At 39.5% G+C, this 27,292-nt stretch overlaps 1 protein-coding gene across 5 annotated transcripts; it reads left to right on the top strand.

Moving 5' to 3' along the window:
• The first annotated feature begins 422 nt into the window (after positions 1-422).
• Positions 423-26,308, top strand: MDM1 (Mdm1 nuclear protein). Of its 5 annotated transcripts, XM_075428351.1 has the most exons (15): positions 423-517; positions 1,072-1,177; positions 3,507-3,868; positions 4,302-4,436; positions 6,526-6,681; positions 8,519-8,652; positions 10,818-10,917; positions 15,742-15,780; positions 16,152-16,327; positions 17,689-17,967; positions 19,655-19,803; positions 19,932-20,062; positions 21,010-21,268; positions 22,354-22,422; positions 24,651-26,308. In XM_075428351.1, exons 1-15 carry the CDS (start codon positions 500-502, stop codon positions 24,755-24,757), a joined length of 2,220 nt encoding a protein of 739 aa, XP_075284466.1. In that variant the 5' UTR covers positions 423-499; the 3' UTR covers positions 24,758-26,308. The 5 variants fall into 5 exon arrangements, 4 of the variants coding, with proteins under 4 accessions (XP_075284466.1, XP_075284467.1, XP_075284469.1 ...); XM_075428352.1 differs by lacking the exon at positions 15,742-15,780 and having other exon boundaries at positions 24,651-26,307; XM_075428354.1 differs by lacking the exons at positions 423-517; positions 1,072-1,177 and adding an exon at positions 744-826.
• Positions 26,309-27,292: the final 984 nt, after the last annotated feature.

Raw genomic sequence — 27,292 nt, forward strand, 5'->3', positions numbered from 1 at the left:
CCTTTCTAAACTCTATTTTTGTGGCAACATAATGCTGCAAGTGTGGACATGTGATTTTTTCAACCAGGCTTCCAGTATTCCCCTGGCCTTGTGCTGCATTAGTCCCAAGTGCTCCGTACAGTGACTGACGTGCTGGTGGGTGCCCACACTGCCCGGCCATCCTTCCCCAGATACGCTGCACTGGCGATATGGCGCCTTTATCCTGCCACAGGCAGCGGAAAAGACTTTCAGTACGGATCAGACGGCGGCCGGAACCGGCCAACATGGTTCCCCAGGGCACCGCCGTGAGGGGAGGCGTCGGCCGCGCCCCTCCAACATGGCCGCCGAGAGCGGCGCCCTCAGAGGAGGTGGCAGCCGGCTGCGGGCCGCGCCGCTCCCCGCCCCCGCTGGGCGGCCGCCGCGCAGGCGCCCGGCGAGGCGAGGCGGGCTGGGGCGGGCCGGCCTAGCGGCTTCGCCAGGGGAACGGCGGCAGCCGCGGCCCGGTAGTCCGTGGCCTGCCATGCCCGTGCGCTTCAGGGTGAGGCGGCGCGGGGCTGCCGGGCGGCGCGGTCGGTGTGTCGGTGGTGTGTCTGTGGTGTGTCTGTGGTGGGTCTGTATGTCTGTGGTGTGTCGGTGGTGTGGTCTGCGTGTGCGTTGCGCGGACGGCTCCCCGGGCCCGGGGGGCCGCGGGCCCCGGCAGCAGGAGGTGGTGCAGCCATTTCTGGGGTGCCACGGGGAAAGGGGAGACCCTTGCGCTAAGGAGCACCGGCTGATGAAGACAGAAATTCAGTCGTGTGGGTGACAGGGTTCAGACCGTATTTGTTCCTGAAACTTCGTTCACTTAAAGGTATAAATGAGTTTTTTTCGCTTACTTTTTGGCGTGTGAAATTATTCCACGCTTTCTTCTGCGGAGCGATCAAGTGGTTTTTGGGGGGGCGGGGGTTTGGAATAGGCAGAGCGGCCTGCCAGCGTAGCCGAGTCCTTGCGGCGGCCTGGCCAGTGTTTCTCCCCGTGGAGACCTGTTACCAACAGCAGCAGAGGAGCAGGGTGTGTGCGCCGCTCGCTTGACAGGCACCTCTCTGTTCGCTGCAGGGCCTGAGTGAATATAAGAGAAACTTCAGATGGAAAAACCCAGAGTTCTGTAGCCCGTCCCAGCAGCAGAAATCCTTGTGGGCAGGACTTCGGTCGGATCAGTTCGGTAAGCGGCGCTGAGAGCTGCCCCTTGATGGCAAACCCTCTGGTGAAGATGAGGAGGTCCTGGGCTGCAGGAGGTCTGGAGGGATTTGCTGTGACTGAGTGCCTGACCGCACCAAACCGCTAGCGCTAGCAGTTTGTACACTTTATACAGTTAAGAGTATACTCATGGTCATCGTGGTTTTGAATACCATATTCTTTCTGGCTACGCTGAAACTTTCTTTTAATATTAGAGCTATTTATATAAAACATGAAAAATACATGGTTTCTGACGTGTGGCATAAGCTGAGTCCCAAACATGAAGCACAGAGGTAGTGTTAACCTATACAGGGTGTGTGGAAGCAGGCATTGGGTTACCTGTGGTGCAGGGAAACTAATAAAAATTCTGTATTTAGGAGGAGACAAACTTGGGGCAAAGTTTGATGCAAAGTAAAATTCTTAGGAAGACTTACAGGGACAGCTAACTGAAAAAAAAAAAAAGAGCATTAAACAGAAAAGCTTGTGATGCTATAGCCTAGGACTTAAGGATTGTATACATTAACATGGCAGGAAAATGTGGGATTGGGAAGTAGAAGACAAAGGAAGTAGCATCTGGGTTGAAAGACCTGTAGGAGTTGAGGAATAGGAGTAAGCTGGAGAGCGAAGACAACTGCAGTGCTTTGAAAAGGAGCAGTAGAAAACAGCAATTACTGTGGTGGCACAAGGCAGATTGACGGAATTGTGCAATTTGGTTCAACTGCACTACACAGTCTGTGTAATTAGAGTCTGATGTATGAATTCCCACAATATGATGTGTTCGAAATTACGGCCTAATAATTAAGAACTGACCACTAGGAGTAGGGTTTTTTTTGGTTGCGATGCTAGACATTTCAGTAAATAATTTTGATAAAGTTCATGCTTTATATATATTATTGTTTTCTTCCATTACTGCAAAATATATATTTCTTTAACCTTGCTTTCCCTAGCGCATGGCTCTGTGTATGGGTACCTGTATTGAAGTGTATAACTTCCATGAATTCTGGAGCACCTGAACATCCAAACACATTAACTTCTAAAAATTGTAATCTATGCTTCTTTTCCAGTCAAACTAAACTGCAAATTTTACAAGGCTTGCAATAAAGTCATGAGTTAGCAATACAGCAGTTTCTCCTCCTCCTCACTTTGTAGTGGTGGTTTTGTGCGTGCTTCGTGTAGTTTTCCTACATCTTTGCTTTCATTTTCACTCCCACCTCTTTTCTGGCCATTTAACCATCTACATCTTCAAATGTCACTCTTGACACTTCATAGGACTTGTGGATTGTTGTTGATAATTCACTTATGGTTCTGTTGAAACACATAGTTGGCAGTTTCAGGAATGACTTGGAACATCACCACAAGAAGTTAACAGCTGCAGGTGTTCCGAGTTCCTTCCTGCTGCTTTCCCAGTGTTATTCCACTGGAATTATTTCCTCCTACCTGTATGTGTAGTCGGACATCCAGATATTCTGCATACCTTTCATCATAGGTTGCTCTCTCTTTCTACGTTGCTTTTTCATGAGATAGGACTTTCCCTCTCTCCTAGAAAGTGTTTCTTTCAGCTAGTTGGGGCCTTCACTTATATTTCCGTTGCAGTGGAGGACTCTGCAGTTGGATTGTGATTTCCTGCGTTAAATATGTTCAGTCATTCAATCCTCTTCTTAAAATGGTGGGGTAAATTTATTTTCATCTGCATGTGTAAAGGCCAGCAATTCTTTAAAGTAACTTGATACATGGTTTTGTTACATAGTCTTTTTACAATTTTGTAAATGTTTTTGTGTTGGTACTGTAAAAAGTCACCAGGCATCTGAGATGGTTTTAAATCACAGTTGTATTAGGTGGATAGAGGTCTGTCACTGTCTGTCACAATCGATGAGAACCTGTTCAGCAAGGTATATTGTGCATGTGTAATGAGAAGTGTTTGTGGCATACTTGGTCACTGCAGGTTGGTTATTCTGTGTCTGTGTTAACCACATTCTTTTCACTGGCTATGTTAATTTTGTTGTTGTTCAACTCCCAGAATCAACTTGCAACAGATTGTTCTGTGGCCATATTTGCTTTACAGGGTTTTGTCCAATATGGTCCTGGAGCACTGTGTTCCCATCTCTGTTTAGTGGAAAGGAAAGGCATTTGCAGATAGGACAGAAGACAGAATTTCACAGCCATGCCCATAGTTCATAGGCTGTTGTTGCCCAAAGGTACTGAGATAGTTTTTTCTAATCATCAGTTGTATGATAAGCTTTCAGTTTATTCTTGTAATACAGTGATATTATGTCTTCAATAGAATGTTTTTGTTAAACCTAATATATCTTTTTCAGGAATCACAAGAGAACCAAACTTCATTTCAAAGAGAAGGGTACCTTACCATCATCCACAGATTTCAAAGTCGCTTGAATGGACAGCAGATTGCGATTTGAATGACCAGCTTGAAACTGAAGCTCTTGGCACTGCAGAATTGCACACAGACCGCAACAACAATGATGTGAATCAGGAAAAAATGGAAACGCCAGAAGGACCCAGACTCCTCTCAAGAGTTCGGTCACGTTCTGTGGATTCTAGAGGTGAAACAACTCTTGCCCTTGCAGAAAACAACATGGAGAGGTCACCCTCTGCAGCTCCACCAAATCAAAATGAAGCGTTTTCATCTCCAAGAAAGGAAGTAAAAAAAATGGGTAATGGGGTAAGGGAAGGTTTTGGTTTTTTTAATTGACCAGTATAAAAATTACTAATCTGATACTTAGAGTAATTTAATGCACATACACCAGCTTCTGTTGTCTAACTCTCTCCTTAGTTCTGTATTTTGATATTCTACATTGTAGCTTTTCTGTTGGGAGAACAGTACTTTTGAGACCAGATTTTGGTTCAATAGGAATTTGCCCTTCATGTGCCGTTGCTATTGATTTCAGTTAAACAAGGAGTTAGCCAATAATATATAGACTTTTGGGGGTTGTTTGCTATAATGAGAAAATGTACTTTGCATTAATTTCATTCATACAACCAAAGCCCAGACCATTGGCTTGAAACTGTGCATTGAAAGATACGTGATTTGCAAAACATTGTAGGAAAGGGAACAATTGGTGTTGTTTATATTTTTCTTTTTTTTATGTTGTCAGCTTCACAGAGTCCTTCAGAGGAAAGGAGGCATGAATATTTCACAATTAAATACTTTCCCCAGAAATTCTGAATATCAAAGCCAATTCATTTGGAAGAATCCTCGTGAAAAGTCACCAATACTTGCAGCTGAACAGGTAACTTTAAAGAATCCATAAAATAAATGCATTTATTTATCAGCAAAGTTACTTACCTTCCAAGATTTCCTTTCTTCCTCTTTTTGGCAAGGGAACGCCGAAGTTGAGTGTTGTTACGTGATTTTTTTTTCTCTTTCCTCTCAATACACAGAAGTGCAGTATAATAGATTTCTTCCCCTGTGATCCTTTATTGCAGTCAGGTCTAATTACTCGTTCTCCTTATTTTTGGTTGTATCCATCCTTTCTAACAGGACCATTTTATTCTGTTTGCATTAATTTACTTTAGGAGCTGTAAGATCTGACTCAATGTTACCCTTCATTTTTATCATTTTTATCCTATCTAGTGTATGTAGCTAATCAGCAGAGGAATGTTCAGGTGTTTTGTATTGTAACAACATGTCTTGCCACTGAAATCGTTCAGTTTCACTATTTATTCGCATGGTCTTTTATGGTTTTCCACAGTTTCATATTTTCAGTCTCCATCTCTGTGCACATATAATTCTAAGCCCTAAAGTGCGTCTCTATAGTGCTTTTTCTTTCATGAGAACTGCTTATATTTGGAGTCTTCTGATTTTAAGACACCCTTGTGGCATTTTAATACATCTTGTGAGTTTTTGGATTTTGTAGGATTGGAAATGCTGCTGCTTCTAATCAGACCACAAAGAGGAACTCTGATCATGAAACTGCATTGTGTTTTCAGTTCACTGCTACTGGGATCAGGACTTAGGAGACTCAGTCCATCATTTGGTCATTTTACAGTATAAAATAGGCATTTCTGCTTTTATGATGTCTTCTGTTTCTTCACTGGGAGCATATACATTAATGAGATTATTACAGATGGTGCTTTCTCTGTTTTTACCCACAGGTAGCAGATTTGTTCAGTAACAGCTTTCAGAGGCAATAAATGTTCATAACTAGGATCAATCACTATAAAAATTGTACCTGTCTTTTTCGTGTTGGAATGCCAAGCAGGTGGACTTACTTTGAGATACCTGTTTCCCAGCAGTCCCGTATCCAAGGAAAACTCACTGAGATGTGTGACAGTAGTGTAGAGGCGAAAGGGTCGTTTGAGGAAGAGGCAGGTCCCAGAAAGTCACTTTATGGAAAATGTTGTGGAAAGTGCCATTTGATTCTATTATAAATCAGTTTGATAATTTTATTAGTGATGCTTGTGAACAGTATGCTATTTCAGAAGAAAGAGTGTGAAATCTAAAACACCAAACTTTTTTTTTTCCACAGTTTAAACAGAATAAGGAGCCATAAAAGGAAGTCTGTAGTCACTATAAATCCTTAGATAAATAGAACTTGGAGAAAATCTAAATATGTGTAAACATTTGCAGGTTCTAAGATTCTTAAGATTAGAATTTCATGATAAAAATTATACATATTACAAACTCATATGCTTTTGATTGTATTGATACGGTGGAGAATATACCTGAATACTGAATAATGACAGTACCTTTCCCTTGAAGAGGTTCTGTGAGAATATCAAAGTTACCCAGGTTAGGTTATAAGTCAGACCTAAACTCTCATAGCAAAGCTGGCGAAAATGTGTGCTTGTGACATATGGCATGGTCTTTTAATACAACACCCCGTGAGGAGATGATACCTGACCATGTCTTAGGGAAATTCTCTACCTTGGTTTATAATACAGTGTTGACGGGAAAATAGTGGATAGCTCAAATTACCAAGCCCTAAGCATCCTGTTCTAAAACACAGAACAGTTGTCTGTTAACTTATGGACTGGACATGTACTGCGGACTCATAGGGAAATTTTATGGCATATGTTTTAGAAAATGTGGTCCCACATGCAACTTTGAAGGTCAACTGTCTTCCCAAATAAACAAAACCTCAGTGTTTCATGACAGGGCTAGCTTTGTCTGACTCGGTCACTTTTAAATAGATTTTTATCAGATTAAATTTCAGTTTGTCCTAGAAGTTAATTAGTCTGCACATGCTGTATTTGTACACATGACTCTCTCTCTGCTCATATGTGAGTGTATTTGTATGAAGTGGTTAACTGGTTTTGAAAAATTAGCCTTAAGGTAAGCAAATCACACTGTTTTGTTTTGTTTTCTTTCCCCCAAAGGTTATCTGCAACACAAGTAAATCCATACCTCTGTTTAAATCTCCTGCAATTACTTCTGAAACTGCATATGAGAGAAATTTCAAAGGATCTCTTCCTGCTGGGCGTCCGCAAGAGAGAGGTGGTTCAGAAGAGAAAGAGTTTCCAGTTTGTGAACAAGTAAATACTTCCCTAAAAGAAAGGCATTAGTATACTTATCTCATTTTGGTTGTTCTTTAGTATAGTGTGGGGGTGGGTTTATTTTGAAATTGTTTAGTTGCATTTTATAGCTGTTGCTAATGCCACTGGACTCAGTAGTGGTTTTGCTATATGAGACTGAAAATAGCGCTGTACAGCTGTGTTTCTCTCAGGGGTTTCTGTAGTGGGTTCTGTAGTTTCTGCAGTGTGTTTGCTCGGTTTACAATGACATTTTGAGTGTGTTTTTCCTGTCGCCTTAATTTATGAGTTTTCAAGTTTGTTTTTTCCTTTTCTTTTTAAATTGAAACTTTGTGTTCAGTCATTAGGATAGTTTCTGAAATCTAAATCTCCCAATTTATGCTCTTTGGTACCACTGTAGTGTCTTGGTATGCAGACGGGCTGAATGGGAGATCTGGACCTTTTTGGGTCTCATAAATCAGACATAGTGTGCATTAAAAAAAAAAATTCATGTATGGAAGATGCCACAGCTGGAACTGATTTTCAGCCAATAGTAATTTGAAGAAACATGGGGGAAGGGTTACAATTCATTTCGCTTTGCCTTAATAAGTTGAAAGGTAAGTGTAGGGCTGTAACAGGACATGGTGTAGCCCGTGTAGGCTCTGTTACTCAGCTGAAAACATTGAAATGTCTTTATGAAAGTAATTTGGCTGTCTGAGGCCTTGCATTTCCTTGTCTTGCTGTTGGCTTGGACAAACATAAGTGGACTTACAGGAAACATGGCTATAGCTGTTTTAACAGATACTTTTAATAGAACGGAATTGTTTCGGACTGACACCTTCTAAAAATAGGTGATAGCAATATCGACTGCATGACAGCTAACCTCTTTTGCAAGCTGGACAGAGGAATGTCTGTTTTTGTAGCAAGCTGCCAAGTGTAGTGTTGTCTAAATTCCTGCAGGTTAGCTAACCATCTTTCAGGTAGGAGGGCGGCATACAAGTCTCTTCAGCACCCATCTCTGTTCTTAACAGAAATGGCCACTGGTGAAGAAAGCTTAAAAGGCAAGAGGTTTTCAGGAAGCGTAACTTTGTTTTTAATGTTGGAAATTCAGGTTATGTTTTCCCAGGAGAGCTAATAAAATGAAGGAAGAGAAGGCATGAGAAGGGAATTTTGATGACAGTGTCTAAAATGTTTTGTTTATACTGATATCTCTTCTCTGATGAATACCTTGAAGAAGTTTTGGAGGATTTTGGTGGGCTTTTTTTTTTTGCTTTCCTTTTTTTTTTCCTCCTTGAATTTGAACAACATATGTGAAGATCTCTAGCAGAGTCACAAATCATGCATGAGATTTCTGGGAGGAGGAAATAAGCAGGAAACCAAAAATCTTTGATGTGAAAACTGAACAAGTCAATCCAACCCTTTATAAACCAGAATAGCAGCAAATTAAAAATATGCCTTTTGGTTTATTATGAATTGGTTTATATTGCTTGGCTGTAAAGCTAAGTGTTTTTTTATTTATTACAAATTCCACAGATATATGTGTTAAGTCTTACACAACTCAAGTTAGAATGCACAGGTATTGCATTATTTTATTTCTGTGTATCATGTTAAATTCATTTGGTAAAGCGTTCAAAATGGATCTTCTAACTAATGGAATGTTGCATGCAGAATCTTAGCTTTGGCATTTTGCTGGTTTATTTTTGTATTAACAAAGGAATGTAATATTCTTGTTTGTATTAAATATGCAAAACAGTTAACACTAAAATAAAATTACCTTTTGAAAAAGCTTGATGTCAAAAGGAATATGAGGGTTTTCAGATTGTTAGCTAATGTGGTATTTTTAAAATTATCTTTGCCTTAGAGTAAGAGGGAAGAACCGTTTCAAAAGCCAGCAGAAGATGCAGCAAAACAAGGGAAATCAGAACAGAAACATCCTAAACAAAAAAATAAGCAACATATCAGTCCAAAGCCCCTCTCTTTACTTACAAGTCGTGGGTATGTATCATACAGGAAAACCTAGCCTAGTGAATAGGTGTACAGCAGCCTAATATTTAGAATCACAGAATGGTAGCGATAACCTTTAACTGCACCATTGTACTGTTGCAAGGGCAAATGCAATGTCTGTTCCCTTGCAGCACTGGGATTGAGCTTTCTGCGGGTGCATCTAAACCTGGTGTTAATTTCCATCCCCTTTTCTGGGCAGCAGAAGGGGAAGCTTTGGAACCACACTTGTTCAGTTGAACCTTTGGTGCAATAATAATATTATTCATAAATTTAACATGGCTGAAATTAAATTGGTGCAGTTCTGCTACTAAACTTTCAGCAAGTGCTTTGGAAGTTGTAATCACCTTTCAAACTGCTCTCCTGTGCTTGCTCCACGCCTTAAAACTGTGATGATTGTACTTGATGTCTGCTTCTTCTAGTCCCTACCACCTTCTGTCCCAGAGTAGCAAAAGCAAACCCATGAGGTAAAGGGAAATAAATCTGTCCCCGTTTATGGTAATCTGACAAGCATGGAAGTAAAATGGAATTGTATGTTACTGAGAGCTATCCAAGTATCTTTTTGTTCTGCCACATACCTACATCGCAGAAACTGAACTCGTTTCCATTTTCTACACATCTGAGATACGCCAAGAGAAATAAAAATCCAGAATGGTTTTTAGAATGCACAAATTAATCCATCTCTGCTCTCTTTATGCTTAGTGTATGTCCCAGTTGCTTTCATTTGCATGACTTTCTGGCAATGTTAACACATTATGTTGAAGATGAGAGAGGAGACTTACCTAGGTCTGAAGGCTGTTGGATATTGGGAGATAATTACAAAATGATCACCCAAAATACTATGACATAAAATTGCTTTATGAAAAAGTGAGTGGATATGGTGTAGTTAAAACCATTAACTCTTTGGTTGTCACAGCTCTGACGTAGTAGATTGTAGTCAATTTTGCAGTGAGTACATGTAGAGCTCTTGATCATTTGCTAAGACTTTTTTCATTTAAGGATAATTTTCTGCCTCTTATGCCTTTAGTGTGGCAGCACAAGACAAAAGCTTCCAAAACAGTTGCTGGACAAATAACTGTCAAAATGTGCAAGTTTTCCATATACAGACAGGACTGTCACTTTATATGCAGCCTGCATTGCGTGGCCTGCTGTTGCAGCAGAATGACTGGGATCAAGGCACTAGTGGTGCAGTTTTTGAGCTAATCCATTAGCTTTGCAACCAAAACTGAAGGAATTCTGTCATTTTCAAAGAAAGGGACATATGGAAAGAAATTTTGAAGAGAAGGGGTTTTTTTGCCTTAGTATTTTTCTTTTTACAAGGTGTATTTTATTCTCTGTCTTTAGGCTTTTATGATCTATTTCTGAAGAAGGGCTGAAAAAGAGAGCTTTTTCACCCAGTGCTGAATATATGAAAAGTTAGTAATGTTCTGAAGCAAGATTAAAAACAAAAACCTCTTTAGATTTAAGGTGATAAATCCACAGTTCAGTGCTTAAGGACTTGAATTATTGCTTATTGACTGCTTTAGGTTAGATGATGTTAATTTTTCTGTGTATATATGTATGTGGCAGAAGGGAAAATGAATCCATCTTTTCAAGTACTGAGGCCTTGTGAAGATCAAAGGCAGTAGGACATAGTTGAATGAATTATACTGACTGTTGTTCTGGTAGTCAGATGTTTCTAGCCCCAACAGTTCACCCCACCCATATGCAGAGCTCCTTTAGAGTGGAGTTCATGGAAGGAAATGTCTAGGACACATTAGTGCCAAACCAGGCATTTTTACTTAAAAACACCTTCATCGGTGGCTTAAACCAGGTTCTTTCATTTTGCATTGAGTTAGTCGAGGCTTATGTATGTATTATGTTCTGCTGATTTGGCTGCCGGGGCAAAAGCTGCTGGTGGAAGGGTTGTGAGGAAAACCCGACAGGAGTAATTGCTTGAAGAGCCACCAGCTGTGAATGAGCTTTTTCACAGCTTTCCTGTTTATGTTGTGGATGAGCTGTGTTTCAAAGCATATGTTTTTTACATCTCAGCCCTGGCATTTAAGTATAAATACAATTATGATTGTTGATATAACATTAAAAGTGCTCTTAAAGAGTCTTCTGGATGTCAGCCTTTACTCATTCTTTCTTTTTTACCTGTTTCATTCTTGATTTCTTAGGAAGATGAACACTGAATATAGGTCAAAATTTTTGTCTCCAGCCCAGTATTTCTACAAAGATGGAGCTTGGTCTCGTATCAGGAGTAAAGTTCCCAACCAGGTGAGTATTCTTAGAAAATCTGAAGCTTGAGTATGCTTTGTATTTTGACTTTTACGTGCAAAAAAACATTGAATTGTGGTGTTTATAAGGTGCAGTTTTGACATTGTGATGCTAATGACTCAGGCTCCCAAAGGTGAGTATACAAAGAAGATTAAATTCTGACAAACCAGTATAATATGTAGTAAGAAAAAAGACAGTGTGACTTAAAGAATGTATTAATATGACATGCAAAGTGAGTATGGAGCTTTGTTTCCACTTACAAATCAGAGTCATCAAGAACAGAGTCTCATGGAGCAGGTAACTGTAGCATTGATGTTCAGTGCAGTTGTAATAAGCATAAGCTTTCAAAATGTAGAATTAGATGATAAGAGATTCCAAGGGAATAAAAGGGAAAGGCCAACATATGTATCAGCCTAGGTCAGCTTGATAGTCAAGATCAGTTTATTAGCTTGCCATGCTGAATCCATTCAAAGCAGTCAGCTAATGTCAGCCATAGACAGCACAAAATCAAGAATTCCTCTTGCAAGTTGCAGCCAGTCTAAGTATTTTCTTGTAGTTTATTCAGTAACTGCCATCAGTATTGTACTGTATAGGAACTCATTTGACAGAACTCTGAAAATGCTGAGCAGCTTCAGGACCATAGGATTTCTAAGCAGGATTGTTGAGTATGATTTCCTGAATTACTCAAGTAAATCAAAACCGTTAGCAGCGCACTAAGAAAGTGCTGAGCTAGTTCTGCAATTGTCAGATTTCACTGAACTGACGTAAGCTTCTCCCAGCTGACAGAGGGAGCCTTTGTGAGACACTGTGTGCAGCTAAATGTGTGGCAAATACTTAGAAATGTGAGTTTCCTCGTCAGCTGGGACCAAGCTGATGTGGAAGATAGAACTGGAGCATATGGCTATAGGGTGTTGGGCTTTGAGATTTTGAAAACAACATTCTCTGGGAATTGCAGGAGTAGTGTGGTAGCATTTCTCTGTTTTCTCACTGCACTTAGTCTACCAAGTCATCTTTTTAGGCAAAAAGAAATATGTATTGAATATGTACAAAATAATGAGAAATAGGTCTCAGAGTTTGAAGTATATCATATTATGTGATGATTCATAATCAGATTTTGTGTATGCATGCATGAGATAATCCATTCTGTGAAAACAGCCTCATGGGGATGTTAGAGGACTAAAAACAAACAATATTTTTATTTTTGATATATGCATTAGATTTTCTGTAACTAAGGCTGTAGAATATTCTGAACTGTTGCATGCAGCCTGACTAAGTGGTATACAGAATGTTTCTGTAGAATATTGCGTCATTTTCCTTGCATGTAAGACTTCCGTTTGCGGCCTGGATGTTGTGCCAGTAACATTCAAAACAGCCAGGGGCAGGGCTCAGCTTCAAGAGCAACTGACTGGTAGGCAAGTAAAGGGGAAGGGACGCATTGCCTTGAACTCATTGTGTTTGTGGCACAGCCAGCTGGGAGGAGTCTTTGCAGTACAGTTGAGGGAAGGATTGAGGAGACTGCAAGTGGAGGATGGGTGTTCTGCTTTGCCAGGCAGAATCATTTTTGGGCCGGGTTTGAGAGATGTAGGAAGTAAATATATGTGGCATTTAATTAGAGTGTATGAGAAATCGAGAAATTCTTGCACTGTAGATATGTCTTTTGGATGTGTCTGACTTTTCTATGGAGATTTTCTTGCTGACGAGGGAATTGCAGAGGAAACTAGAAGGAAGTCACTTGGGAGTAGGCATGAAGAATTAAAAAAAGAATTATTAGGATTTTTTAGGGCCTTCTAAATGAAGGAGTTGTGCTGCATAGCTGGAAGAGCCAAATTGATTTCAGGACTACAATAACAAGTGCTTGGTTGATGACAAATGTGTTTAGGTTACATACAAATTTTTGATTACATACACATTTTTATGTATGCATACCTACATTAGATCCTAGAATGAGTTCATATAGAAGAGAATTTTATAATTGGTATTACCTGTATTTCTCCTCTCTTGGTTAGATGTTAAATCACATGCCTGTGAGCATGTGTTGCGGCTTAATCCCAGTAGGCAGCTGAGCACCACACAGCCGCTTATTCACTCCCCTCAGTGGGATGGGGGAGAGAATCAGAAGGGTAAAAGTGAGGAGAGTTGTGGGTTGAGACAAAGACGGTTTAATAGGTAAAGTAAAAGCCGTGCATGCAGGCAAAGCAAAACAAGGAATTCATTCACTACGTCCCACCGGCAGACAGGTGTTCAGCCATCTCCAGGAAAGCAGGTCTCTATTGTGCCTTGTGGTTACTGGGGAAGACGAACGCTGTCACTTCCCATGTCCCCTTCTTCCTTGTCCTTCCCCCAGTTTTTATTGCTGAGCGTGATGCCATATTGCGTGGGACATCCCTTTGGTCAGCTGTCCCAGCTGTGTCCCCTCCCAGCTTCTTGTGCAGCACCAGTCTGCTCGCTGGCGGGATGGTGGGAGGAACAGAAAAGGCCTTGATGCTGTCTAAGCGCCCTTCAGCAGTAACTGGAACATCCCTGTGTTATCAACTCGTGTTTTCAGCGCAAATCCAAAACAGAGAACCATAGGAGCTATTATAAAGAAATTTAACTCTGTCCCAGCCAAAACCAGGACAGCGTATCAAACTAGTTTTGCTAGTAGACAAAGAATAATATTTAGCTTGTGTAAATGTGTTACTGTGTGGGATTTTTCCTGTATGGAGTTTTTTTAATTTGCTATTCTCCTGTTAAGATTTCCATATGTATCAGTGAGGGTTATAGTTCTTAAAAAGAAGCAAGGTAAAAGCTTGGAATTTTCCAGTCTTCAAGACAGGTTGGAATAAAACCAAGGTTAATTCTTAAAACTTCTGTTAATACAAGAATAAAAGTCCTGATTGACCTGGTTCTTGGCCAGGCTTTTTATTTTTTTTTTATTAGCATCCTTCAGTATTTTTATTATAAGAACTACAGAATGGGATCCGGCATGGTTAAAATAGTAGAACTGAATAAAATATTTCATTCACAGTTGAGACATAAGAAAGAATCTAGCTATTTGAGAAGTACATTAACAGCAGATTAATGTAAGTATGCATAACCTGTAGAAGTGTCAAGCACATTGGTTTTATAAGAAAGCAATAAAGCTACTTTGGCCAGTCACGATATAGGTTGCCCAGCAGTCCTTTTGGATTCTGAATGATTCTATACCAGTTCCCAATTTTTTTTGCTGATATGAAGAGAAATGTTCTGCAAAGCTGTGTCTAGCCTCTACCTTTGGTTGATCATTGAGACTCACCCCTGCTGCAGGTGCCTCCAGAACATCTCTGCCTTAGAGTAAGTGATTAGATGATAAGCTCTGACTGATCCAGTCTGGTTTCCCTCTTAGCAGGGACGGCACATGGATAACTTCAGGTCTGAAGCAGACTTTCTAAAGTTCTGAGCCCAAACAGGCAAAGACCATAGTAGACTCCTGGTATGACCTTAGCCATAGTCATTACTTCTAGACTGCTACTTTACAGTATATTGTTAAGGGTTGCTTTTGAACAATGAAAAAAATGATTCAAATGAAAAAATCTCTTCGAACTATGCTTTTGAAAAATTAATGCGGGCAATTCATAATCACACTAGGACTCTCTGGGGCCTGTGTCCTGCTGAGATAATGCTGCCTGCTGCGTCACTGAAGGAGACAGTTGTCCTTTGTACTTCTTCACAATTCACTGGAAACATAGTATTCTTCCTTCCCCTGCAATGTCCTGTTGCTCTGGATTTGTATTCTTTCTGTTGTGTCTATCATAATTAATTTTTCATTCTTCTACTTAAATTGAATAATTCAGTAGATCACTTCCACCTCAGACTTTAAACTCTCCTCTTAAAATGACAAGTATATATTTTGAATGGGCTATTCTTTGGATGTTTAGCAGGTCAAATTGTGGGATGCTGACAGATGTGGGTTAAGTGGATTTCCATCTGCTGCATTCAGTTACTTTTAGTTGGTTTAGTGGAATTTGGCCCACTTAACTCCATTCCTTGCAGGAAGAATGATGTGAAGTCAATCAAGAAAGTAGAATAGAAAAGAAAAGCCATGAAGCTATGCTAGAGGAAGTGTTAGTATTACTTTCCTGCTCTTTGACGAAATACTTTTCCTGTGAACCATTTTTTAGGGAGCCAAAATTCACACAATATCACAAAGTTATTTTTAATTGTATAAACATGAAAGTTTTGTTGTTGCTTTTTCTTCCTGCACTTTGTGTTTGAGCGAAGGGCACAAAGCACTGTGAGCGTTGAAACAGTTTTAGCCATAAAACTGGGAGCATAGAATCAACAGTGGAATGTCTAAGGAGAGGGCTCACCTTATTTTTTGAAGACTAAACCTGGCATTTCATCATTACAGTTACTGATAGCCTAGAAGGAATGAGTTTGATACTATGTCTTACATGTAATAGCACCAAGAGTTCTCATGTAGTCATCAACTCCTCACTGAGATAGGATTAATGTAGCTAGAGATAGTTGCAGTGTTCACAGCATACAAAACAGAGTATTACGTGTGCACATAGATCTATTGACTTTAAATAATTATAAACTAGTGTGTGGTATATATATGTTTGAGTGTTAGGGCTTAGAAATCTAAATTAATTTCCTGAAGCTTGGCAAAAACTGGTGAAATACCAATGCTGATGTATTTGTTTTACAGCTTGTTACTGAATCTCAGGGAGGCAGCATAGAGCTATGTTGACAGGTCTTTAGTATGTGTTTGCTTACTTACACTGAAATAAAACTACCAGGATGATAATACAGTGTTCAGAGAAAATAAGAAATTTAAAAATAATTATGTATTCCTCTCTTTAGGCATCTCAAAACACCCTAAATTCCATGTGGTATATGGAGGTTGGTTGCATCTAAGTTCCTGTTTCAATGTTTGGAGCACTGTGTCTCATCACTGATGGAAAAACTAGAATCCAGCACTAAACTTGTTAATAGTTGCTGCATAAGTTTTTGCGCTCATTGAATGAGTAATTGACAATTTTGCTTTGGCTTCATGGCTCAAACATGCTTACTAAGTATACACTTTTGTTATTTTTGCTTTCCTTTTGTTGCATTTACTGCGGCATGCAATGTTTGTACTGTGGGTGGCCCTTTATTGTGAGTAACTTGCCTTTCTCCTTTAGCTGCCATTAGCTAATGTGAATACGTTATAATATTATAGCCTAATAGTGAACTTTAAACAGACATGCAATGTATGAAACCTTGATGTGCAGGTGAGAGAACTTCGAGAAAGAGCTAAGGCTTACAGGCAACGAGTAGAAGGAACACACTTCTCCCGACACCATCTCAATCAGATCCTGTCCGATAATAACAGTCTTTGGGATGTGTCCTCAAATTCCAGTTCAGAAGAAGGCATCAGCAATGACATCAGAGCACTAGATCTTGCCGGGTAAGGTCGTTATTCCTGCCTATTGTTCTGCAGCTTTGAAACAGAGCAAAATGCTGAATGTAGGTTTAGCATAGCTGTGAGATCTTGGATGTTTGACTATATTCAAGATGCAATGGGACAGGGTGCTCAGTAATCTCATCTAGGCTCCCTTCCCCCATAAAAGGCTGGACCAGATGGTCTTTCAAGGACCCTTCCCACTTGGGCTGTTCTACGATTCTGTGATATGTAAATTCTCTGGAACAGAGGAGGCTGTTTACCTTTTCGTAGATACATCAGTTAATCTATGCTCAAACTGAAAAGGAGGCACAGTCCAGTTTTCTGAAAGAAGAGAAAGTTAATCCTTTATAATTCTCCACAAATGCATACTTAGTGTGGCAACCTTAGTCTCATCAAGTCTGGAGGAATTTCACACTGAGTCATACTGAAGTAATAATCCTTCCACTGGAATGATATGAAATATATTTTGCCTACTTGGATGCTATCAGTGTTCTGATATGAAGATTTAGGAACTGGAATGGTGTACGTCCATTTTCTCCTTTCTTTGACGGCCATCAGAAATGGCAGATATTAAATCCCTTGCTAGGAAAATTCAGAATCAGTATTTTAGTAAATTGTACAGTCAGCTATTGCTGAAGCAAGGAGGTAAAAAGCAAGCCATTTGCAACTTCTGTGAGATCTGATATTTAAGAACAGTGCCTTGGATGCCTCTGTCTGCAGTCCAGTTAGACTGCTGTATGCGCCCTGCTTGTGTCTGTGTGAGAGGTCTACCCATTTGCATAACTAGCTCTAATAAGGGTTGGGGGGGAGTATTTATTACACTATAATATGTGATACTAAGTATGGTGTAATTTTTTTTTTACTGGTTGTTTTTTTTGCCTGTGAAATACAGATCATCTTGCTGATCTCATTTCTGTGTACTGGTCTAATCTGCACTGATTTCTATGAGTGGCTGAGAGTTTAAGACTTTCAAAAGTTGTGCCAGAAGAGGAGTCTTCTAAACTGCTTGGCTTTCAGAATTGTGCCATCAGACAGTCCCTATGTGTGGAACTAGTTATTTTATGAGCACTGCTGATAATCTAACTTGTTGTTAAAAGTGGAAATAGAACCCTGATTTTACATTATGATTTTGGAAATGGTAATCCAGAGAGAGTTTTCATAGAATCTAGTTTGAAAATGGGTTGTGCTTAAACAGCAGTTAAAACTTAAGTGGAAATTTAACCATGCATCATGTCAACTGTACCACTTTTTAGTATCTGAGCTGTACTTTTGGCAAAGGACTGAACTGGATGAATGTGTTCTGCATAGACACGTGCATATCATGGAAATCAATGGTATGAAACACTGGTTTCTTTGTTACCTAGAGTTTCTGAAAAAGAGAATGCACCAAGCCCCAAAATTCTGCAGCCGCCTGACTCCAGAGAACAGCCACACCAGGACAGCACTGAGAAGAAAGACATGTCAGATGCTTTAACTGTTCCAGTCAAAAGGCATTTAGTTTGGGGTGAACAAGAAAGTATTGAAGAAAGGGAGAATCTGCAACCAACAGAAGAGGAAGAAAAACAAGACGAACAGGCTGCAGTTGTGACTCAGCAGTTAGGAGAAAACAATAAGGATGCCAATGAACATAAGCAAATTGAAGGGTAAAACTGAATGTTTTTGTGGAGTATATATATAAATTTTTCCTCTTAACAACTCAGAAGTTAGTAGATTAACTAATTTTTGTTTTGAAATCAGATTTACTTGAGAGAGTGTAAGTTGGTGTGACACTACTTTTGTTTTGAACAGTATGATAAGGAATGAGAAAGTTCAAGACATTGAACTGGTTGATGGAAATGGATTTGTCATTAAGAATACTGGATTTCTGACTTGCAAGATGGAAGTTAGTGGAAGCATGAACAATTCTAATGTTTTCTTCCAAAACTTTAAAATTTGCAATATGAGCCTCTCAGAACAAACTGTTCATTAGGCAGCAGCCAAGTGTAGTGAAAACTAAAGCTCACAAATTGACAGCGTAGGACTGATGGGACTGAAAGGGTAGAATACATGCTAATCTTGTGCTTAAGCATCTGTTTTTCTTAAAAGAAATTCATGGGCAAAGATAGAAAACTTGGGAGAAAAAAAATAACTAGCATCTAATAATCATGTTATGATTATGTTACTGAGCACAGGTGGGAAAATGGTCGTGAGGTGTTTAGAAACAACGAGATTAATTCAGTATGTGCATACTACTGTATTTAACAGGTGAAAGATCCAAACTGCATCTAGTTACAGAAGTCTCTGGCTTTTTACTGTGCAAGTTTTGTATGCTTTTTTTGGTAGAACAATATTTTAATTTGATAGATGTTTAAATCTGAATAACTTTCACCCTTGTTATCATACCATTTAAGCATTTTGTATTCCTCATTGGGTTTTATCTTTGGTGTTGCAGCACGAGTCTAAGGTAAGGAATTGTAACTGTCTCCTTTGGGGATAATATCCTGTATGCAGAACCTAGGCAAAGTTTGAGATGTCAAATAGAAATTAAATGCAGGCTTTCAAAACTGTCATCCTGAAAACCTTCTTAAGTCTCTATCTAATTCTAGAGCCGTGTCTCTGACATTGAAGATTTTCTGTCATCCTGCAGTGTGGCTGTGTGTGTACTGCGATGTGCCCTGGACTTGGCCATGCGGAGCAGCTTAACACTTGCACATTATCTAAACGTGCCTGAGCGGTAGAGCTGAGGTGTTCTTTGCCTACATGTCCTCAGAGCATGTCTAGCATGCACTGATAGGATCAGGTTGCTTGCACTGTGTGGGTATGCCACCACCTCCTTTTGAAATGCATCTGGAGGAAGAAGACAGAAGTGGTAGTGCTGATTTATTTAATAACCTGGGGGCTAGAGCAGTTGCACAAATGTGGAATACATGGTTTCAGTTCCACCGCATTGACTGAGAAAGAGTCATACCTGCATTCCCACCTCTAAGGTGGCAGCCAGGTTCAAAGTTTTTCTGGGCGAGTACTCTTTCCAGCCCTCCTGTTGAGTCTCTGTTACTGTGCAGCAATACGTTCAAGGTTTGCTGAGACAGAGGGAGCCTGAATTTGCCTCTTGAGACTGTTCACATATGTTATCCAGTTACATAAAAAGAAAAAATACAGAAACTGAGGTTCAGAGGCTGGAATCCAGGACTCCCCATTACAAGCAGATGTTTTAGCTATAGGCTGTTGGTGTTTTATGGCCCTAACTGTCTTGCCTTAGGTTGCATTGTAGGAACGTATTAGAAACAAAAACCTTGAGTGCAAGACTCTGAGTCCTTAGCTAATCCTGTAATAATTTCTCATTTTTTGCAGTCTGAATGCCTTAGTATTGAATTCTGCTGCAGCCATATCAGATGATTCTTCTGTATCCTCGAGGACTGGCGGCAGGCTTCCTACTCCAAAGCTGAGAGCACTTGGTGGAGCTCAGAGGACTCATCATGATCTCACTACCCCAGCTGTTGGTAAAAACTTTTAAATACAAAGCAGTATTTGAAGAACTAAAACAAACAAACAAAAAAGATGTGTATGAATTAATTTAGTAGGTTATTTAAGGCAAGAAAAACATTTTTCATCTTCTCCACTACAATAGGAGGTGCGGTTCTAGTGTCCCCTCTTAAATTCAAGTCTTCATCTGCACAGCAGAGAACACGAGGTTTAGGAACAGACCCTTCTTCAGCTAAGCAAGGTGCAAGAGAACCTTCAAAAACAAGGTCCTTCCAGGTGAACCAGAAAAGAGATTTACTGTTATGCATTTTAAGAATGTGATTTTTAAGTAATTGTGAATAATTTATTTAATAATTCTTTTTCTTGAGTTGTCATTTACTATTCTAAAATTTTTGGTGTCTGTGACTAAAAAGGCTTATGTCTGAGTAAATCATATTTTTGGGATATCAAGAAAAGCATTGACACTGTTGGAGTGAGATTGGGTGAGCTCCATTTTGGCTTTTTCTGCTAAACGGACAGGATCATTTTAAAAAAAAATTTAACAAGTTGCCATCAGGAGCTGTTGATTTTCCCATTAATGTTACTGTAGCTTGTCGCTGACCTAGGACACAGCTCCAGATTCCTTGACTTGAAAGAAGTTTAAGAAGGAGAGGTTGGGTGCCTATGTACAAGATAGGTAAATCTTGTAATAGTTTCATTCTCCCTTTCCTTTATTTTTGTGCTTCTTTTACTTTGCAGCTTGCACAGTTACTGAAAGAAAAATAGAAACATTTAGGAGTTGTTTAACTGTCTTCCTCTCAAAATTGTGGGTTTTTTTCTCAAGTTGTGCTTAGTCTGTGTTCTACAAAGACACGTAGCATTTCACTGCATGCATTCTCTGTAGTAAGTTCTGTAATAGAAGCAGACACAATTGCATGAGAAGTCGTTGGTGTTGATTTAAAATCGAAGATCACAGTTTTTTGCTGTGAAGAAAATAAGCTTTTGGTTTGATCTGACTAGATTATTTTCAGACCATGTTAAACACTTCTTATTAGGAATAGTTTTTCTTTAAGCTGTCTCACAAGCTTGAAATACTTATTCTTCCAGCACCCTCATGAGAAGTGTAACAGTGTACAGCCAACATTTGCTGCATATGTGAGGATCTGTACTGGAAGGCTGTACATGAAATGTTGGGGTTTTGTGTGTGTCTGGTTTTTTTTTTTTTTCTTTCTATTGTGTTTTAGCCTGATGTGAAAGTGGAAGCTGTTTCACTCCTTACCTCTCCGCCTGCTGGGCTGGGAACTTTGGATCCTCTGCCACTTAGGCAGGATCACTGGCCTCCTAACGGTGTTTCTGATGAGCAAGTTCCTATTGCTTCAGCCCATCAAGAGCATTCCTCTACACCTCCTGTGTTGAAGTCAGCCAAAAGCTGCTCTATGCCTTGCTGGAGTCCCTCTCATCGTATTCAGGGGACTCTCAAGGGTCCAGAATTCCAGCATAATGGTGGGTTTTGTGTATGAACAGGCTGTGTTAGAGTGCTGCAGAATGGAAAACATGTCAGGCCAAGACAGTGCTGAGCTTGCTGCCTTACAGGCTCTATAAAGAATGCATTGTTTGTACACAAAAGCTTTTCTACTAGGTGTTTAGTCTTGCTGAGGAAATGCGCACAACTCTCCACCTTAGTTTCAGATTCCACTAACATAATTGTATTCTAGTGGTCTGTTATCTAGTTTTGCCTTATTAATTTCAATAAGTGCTTACTCATTAGGAGAATAATTTGGTTTAGCATGAACAGTTGCAATTTTTAATCTTCAGGCTACAACTGCTTGCTGTGGCACTTTTCCAGCTGCAGTTACCAACAATGGTGTGTAACTGGGGATCTTTATAGTGTGGTATTGTTTTGCAGGAGCTGTGGATTTCTGAGAGATAAGCTCCTTAAATATGTCTGCAGGATATGGAAACAAAAAAGTGATCTATAAAAGATTTATTGCATATTGAGAAAAGCCATTTCTTGGCTGAGGAAAAATTTGTGCTGGAGCATTTAAAAGATTCTTAACAATGTTTAAGGGTACTGGGGACATAAATTTGACGAAAAAAAGAATCCTTCACCCCTTAGTCAAAATAAAGTGTATGTGCTTAAGTCTCCATTCCAGAAAGACTTTCTGTAGCTGCTTAAGGTCCCACAATTCTTGGTGCTTTTGTTATAAAAATTACCTAAACTGAAGTAGTATTTCCCTTCTAGAATCGAACATGTAGTTGTCAGGTTAAGTGGGATGGTGGAATCCAGAGAATTTCGTCAGAAAGAGCTTAGAATCGGTGTTGTGTTGTAGCTCTGCATCTCGAGTGCAGTTCACCGAGTAACTTGCAGCATCTGCCAAAGATAGGTGCCTGGAGAAGCATACAGTGGAGTAAGTTTATTTTATCTCAGCTTAGAGTGAAGGAGTCTCGAAGTTTTCGGTATGTTTGCTATTTATAAGACTCATGTTTTGGAAATAATAATGTAACATTTTTAGAAGTTCTAAAATGAAATATTATCCTTTGTCTGTTCTGAAAGGATTCAGAACTGTGCCTTTGACTTTTTGTCTTAGGGAATGTTGGCAATCCAAAAATGAGATCCTTCCAGTTACCCCTCCAGGAAAGAAGCTATAATGATGAAGGTATTTCTTGTCCCAAAATATTGTTATATGTCATGTGTATATTACCTAGAGTAATTTTAACTTTTGCACTAATGTGAGATGTTTCTGAGTGCAGTAAGTAATACTCATTTATGTGTTTGCATAAAGAACTACTGCATTGTTTCATCAAAATAATTTGAAAAGGTTTATCCTAGTAATCTGAAGTGTGAATATGAAGGTGTATTCTAGTATAAACTATTAAATGCGGCTGAAAATTGAATAGACCGTTACAGCTCAGTATGGTTACTATAGCTTGCTTAGTTCCATACCTAAAATCGTTTCCTCCCCACACATTTTTTTAAGCCTTTTTGTTGATAGCTGCAGAAGCAAACTGCAAAATCATCACAGCCCAGGTTGCAGCTTTGGATGCAACTTGTAAGGTAGCAAAAATCTTAAGATAAATATTTTTGCTTGTGAGACTTAAGCACCAGATATGCAGCATATAATGATTCTTCTGACTTTAATTTTCACACCTGTTCCTCTACTCATTCTGTTAGGGGTACTTATGGCATCCTGTTATTTTGATTGCTGTTTTGGCCTTTACAGTTAATCTAGGGGAGCTGCACAGCCCGCCAGTGCATCTTCTTGGCTGGTTTGTGGGCAAACACAAAAAGTCTTTCGGTAGTGTGAGACAACCAAAGGCATGGTAGCTGCATTAGCTTGAGCTGCTGTACATTGTTTCGTAACATGGTGTATGAGGTTGAGCTTGGTGTGGTGTTGTGCTAGTCACGATCACCTGTGTTTGGTTCAGATTAGAGTACGGGCAGAGCAACCTTGTATCTGATTGCAGTTTATTTATAGATATACCCCAGAGCAACCAAAAGCTTTTTTCTGTACCCCTTACGCTTGTTTGCTCCTTGGTTTTAACCAAGGTTCAGGCCGATTCTCTGTTTTACTCATTGCAGTTGGCTGGAAAATGTGTGGGTTGTGCAGATGGCTCAGCCAAGTATCTGTTTATCTACATAAAACATGCAGAATCCTATAGTACTCTGCAGCTTCCCACAAGCTTGCTGCACACAGATTAAATGCTGCAACTGCTGTTTCTTTTTCTTTTTTTTCCTATGAGCTGAGTGATGTTGTATGAGCTTTCAGAAACAAGTGCAATGTGCCAGCTCACAGATATTGCATATGCCCATATCTGTCCATGTACATGCAAACCTGGCAGTTTCCAACGACATGTCTGTCTGCAGAAGTGCAGTTACCAATTTGCTCATACATGGGAATATAGTTGTTATGCGTAGTGTGTGAGCCTGTTACAGGCTGTTTGGATCGCTGTATTTCAAGAATTTAGAAATGCTGCTGAAAAGTTAATTGAAACACTGACAAAGTACAGGTCCTGTTAGAATTGAGTTATGGAATTTTTTGTTGTTTTTCTGTTGGTAGCAGGGGCTGGAAAGTAGTGATACAGTTCTTTTTAATCCATTGCAGGAGAATGGGTGCAATTAAGGTCATTTTTCACAGAGAACATCTTGACAGAGCTGTAGCGACATTTTAATAATGATAAAGAAGTATAATGTGCTCTATCAGAGAAGCAGCATCCAGGCTGCTTAATTTCAAGAGTTCTGCTGGGTGTGAAGTGGACCCTGTATTCAGAAGAAAGACCTTTCAAAAGTACATTTTTTAAAGCGTGCTTCTTGTTGTATTTGTGTTAAACTTCCTGTTTTCTTCAGAAGACACATTTCTTTTAACAGCTTGTGGCACACTAGCTGGTTTTGGCACAGCAGGGCTCTTTTGGTGACATTGGTTCTGATATTTTAGTCTGGTGTTATTCTAAGGTTGTCCGCTTTGCTTGAAGCCATGAGTTGCTTTCATGAATATGTTATTATCAGGAGTCTAGTCTAGACAGACTTTGGTGGCAGAGGAACAGTTCTGAGGTCTTTTGACACAGGAAAGTGAATGTGGAGATGACTTGCAGAATTGGGCAATTCCCAGGTGACAACAGGGATCTCATTCTGGAGTTTGTCAAGAGTTGGGCATGTAGCTTTCTTAAACTTACCTAGCATCTTAGTAGCTTTATAGTAAGATTCTTCTCCAGCATGTCAGTTACCAAGTAATAGAATTAAAGTGTATTGTGGTGCTATTTTAGCATCCATTGTGAAGGAGAGCTTAAAAATATTTGCACTTTCAGAGTCTGCCATGAATGTTAACTGTGTTTTAATATGTATATTTAATCCTCCTGTTTACTTTTTCCCTTGTTGCTTTCCCCACAGATGACAGGTTGTCTCAGATTTCTGCCCGCTCAGCAGCATCTAGCTCTCTTGCATCTCAGATACTGGAACGGGCTCAGAAGAGGAAGGATTTCTGGGGCAAGATATAACCTCTCCCACCTGTTGTATAGAAACTGTTTTTATAATTTTTTAATAGTTTTTTGTGTACATTTTAAATGTAGATATCATGCAGCATCTTTTCACTTATCACTGAGATGGCCCAACTTTTAGGACTTGCTATCCCAATTTGAAATTTCAATAGTTAAATGAGTGATGAAAATGTAGGTCCTTTATATCTGAGAGTTATGTCTTAATTCACAGTGTCAAAACAGCCATGTGGGATTTTATTTTTTTACAGCGACGCTTCTTGAAACCAAGATAATTATTTTTTTGTATGCAACCTGTGTGTTACTTTTCAAGTTATTCTGCTACAGTCATGCAGTATGACCTGGGACAGTATTCAGGGGCAACTCAATCATTCACCAACCACCTCAGCTGCTTGATTTTAACCAGCTATCTTAAAGGCAACTGTGGTATATTTGTTTATATTACTGTATGAATTGTCAGTATAACACAATGCTGTAATAAAAATTTACTATTTACTGCTTTTAACCTGTCACCAAAAATTCGTACTATTTTGTAATGAAGCTAACATGGAACATACAGGAGTTTGAGAAAAGGTCACTAAGAGTTAGGATTTTGATCATTGTCCCCAGTTTTTTGGCCAGGATGACTGTTAGAGTTCAATGTGTACAGTACTGCAGTTCGTCAGATGTACTGAGGTAACCATTTGTCCTTTTGCAGGCAAGACCTGTGTTTAGTGTTAATTTCAACTTCTCTAGAAAAAGCAACCTTAGCCACCTTAAACAGTGGCCTTCCCCAGCCCCACTTTGAACTCAGGTATTTAGGAGTAGTTGATCTCTTAAAGTAAACTCAGAAGAATGTTTTTTCTTGACTTCGACATTTTAATTACCTCTCCTCCTCATTGCCTGTTTCTGGGAGACTGGCATACTGTTATGATTGTCACAGTGAAAAATGTTTGTAATTTATGCTGACAGCTTGTTTGCTCTTTCAAAGCAATGCAAACAAGTTAACATGAAGTAGCAGAAGTAGATGGCTAGTGGGCAGTTTGGTTCTTCTTGTGTGACTTCAAGTTTTAATATTACTTCATTTGGAATTTTTGTACAAGAAAAATTTGAATTTTCTACACATTTGCTTACATTTCAATTTTGTACACAATTATGTATGCATATTACTGCAAATAAAAAAAGGTTGTTTGATTTGTTTCTATTCGAGTTATGCTGAATAAATTGGTAGAGCGTATTGTGTAGGCACTTCTCTGTTTAGTTCTCTGTTTCACCTGTTCATCTGGAACATCTGTGGCCTTTTGAAAGACAAGATGTTACCTTGGAACTGATCTTCGGAAAGAAGAAGTTACTAAAGCTAGATATATTCATACCTGGAATCGTGACCCAAAGCAAAGGAGTGCTACACAGACTGGAAGGCTGCAATGCCCGAAGGGCCCAGTCCCCAACAAATGAGGTGTTGATTTAAAGAGTGAGTGCTGTCCATCACTGATCATGTTAGAAAAGAGCATCCACTTTTTCCAGAAATTGTGCATTGCAGTAGCTTCATACCAGTGGAGTTGTTTGAAACAGATCAAAGTATTTTATTTTATCTCAAGACCTTCTGGGATTATTTTGTGGCGTACGTTTAACACGTAAATTATAATTAATCAGAAAGTTTCTACTGAAAGTGAAACTGTAGTTGTGTGCACAACCTTTATGAAAATTGCCGTTTTTCCTCTAAAATTATAGTTTTATAGTGGAAAAGTTAATGGCTAAAAATGGAGATAGTTTTTTTTAGGAGGGAATGTTGCTGCAGTGTGTTGTGGGTGGGTTAGTTTGGGTGTCTTCTGTCCACATTCTTCATAGGGTTCAACATGTTCTCATGGTTCTTGTGGCCAAGAGCTCTCCTCATCCATTACTTCTCCTCTGTGGTACCTGTAACTTGAGTTTTATGAACTTTTCTAGGTTTGCCTGGGGGGATTCCTGGCAATCCAACAGCTCTGTCAGAGTTTTTGTGCAGCTCTGACTGTGAGGACTGCAAGTCATAGACATTATAATGGCATATGTGCCAATTTTGCTTACAGTATTGCACCATTAGTCTGGCGCATCTGAGTAGCTCTGAGTTTTAGGCGTGTGTTGTATGGAATGTGTAGGTTGATTTCTGCCAGGGAGACAATAGATGTGGTGAAGGAGGGAGACATTTTTGTTGTATGGGGGTACAAAGCCAATTTAGAGATGAGAATGGAAGCCCCTGGTGTCCCACACATCATGACATTGTTTCCCATCTGAACGAATTTTAGCTTTTACCTGAAATGCTCTAATTGAATTTACTTTTGGACATAGTATTTAAGGGAAATGTAGACAAGATACCTCGAGTAATGCTAGTGAAAAGCTTTTGAAGTGTGCTCTTCTGTAGTCTTCAAGGCAGATGTAAAATTGTTTATGCCTGCTTTTGTTATTGTTGTTTATCTAGTTCAAGAGGGTTTTTTGTTTTGTTTTTCTGACCATTTCAGACCAGCATTCAAACATGTTTCCTCTTGCGTTTTCCAGGAAGCTGCACATGGAAAAAAGGTTCAA

The sequence above is a fragment of the Opisthocomus hoazin genome, chromosome 8 (genome assembly GCF_030867145.1).
Source record: "Opisthocomus hoazin isolate bOpiHoa1 chromosome 8, bOpiHoa1.hap1, whole genome shotgun sequence".
Classification (NCBI taxonomy): Eukaryota; Metazoa; Chordata; class Aves; order Opisthocomiformes; family Opisthocomidae; genus Opisthocomus; species Opisthocomus hoazin.

What these genes read in the sequence shown, in the direction of transcription:
- MDM1 (XM_075428351.1), top strand. An exon ending in ACTTCGGTCGGATCAGTTCG is followed by an intron (nt 1,178 to 3,506) that starts GTAAGCGGCGCT and finishes TATCTTTTTCAG; the next exon opens with GAATCACAAGAGAACCAAAC. An exon ending in CAAAAACAAGGTCCTTCCAG is followed by an intron (nt 20,063 to 21,009) that starts GTGAACCAGAAA and finishes ATTGTGTTTTAG; the next exon opens with CCTGATGTGAAAGTGGAAGC.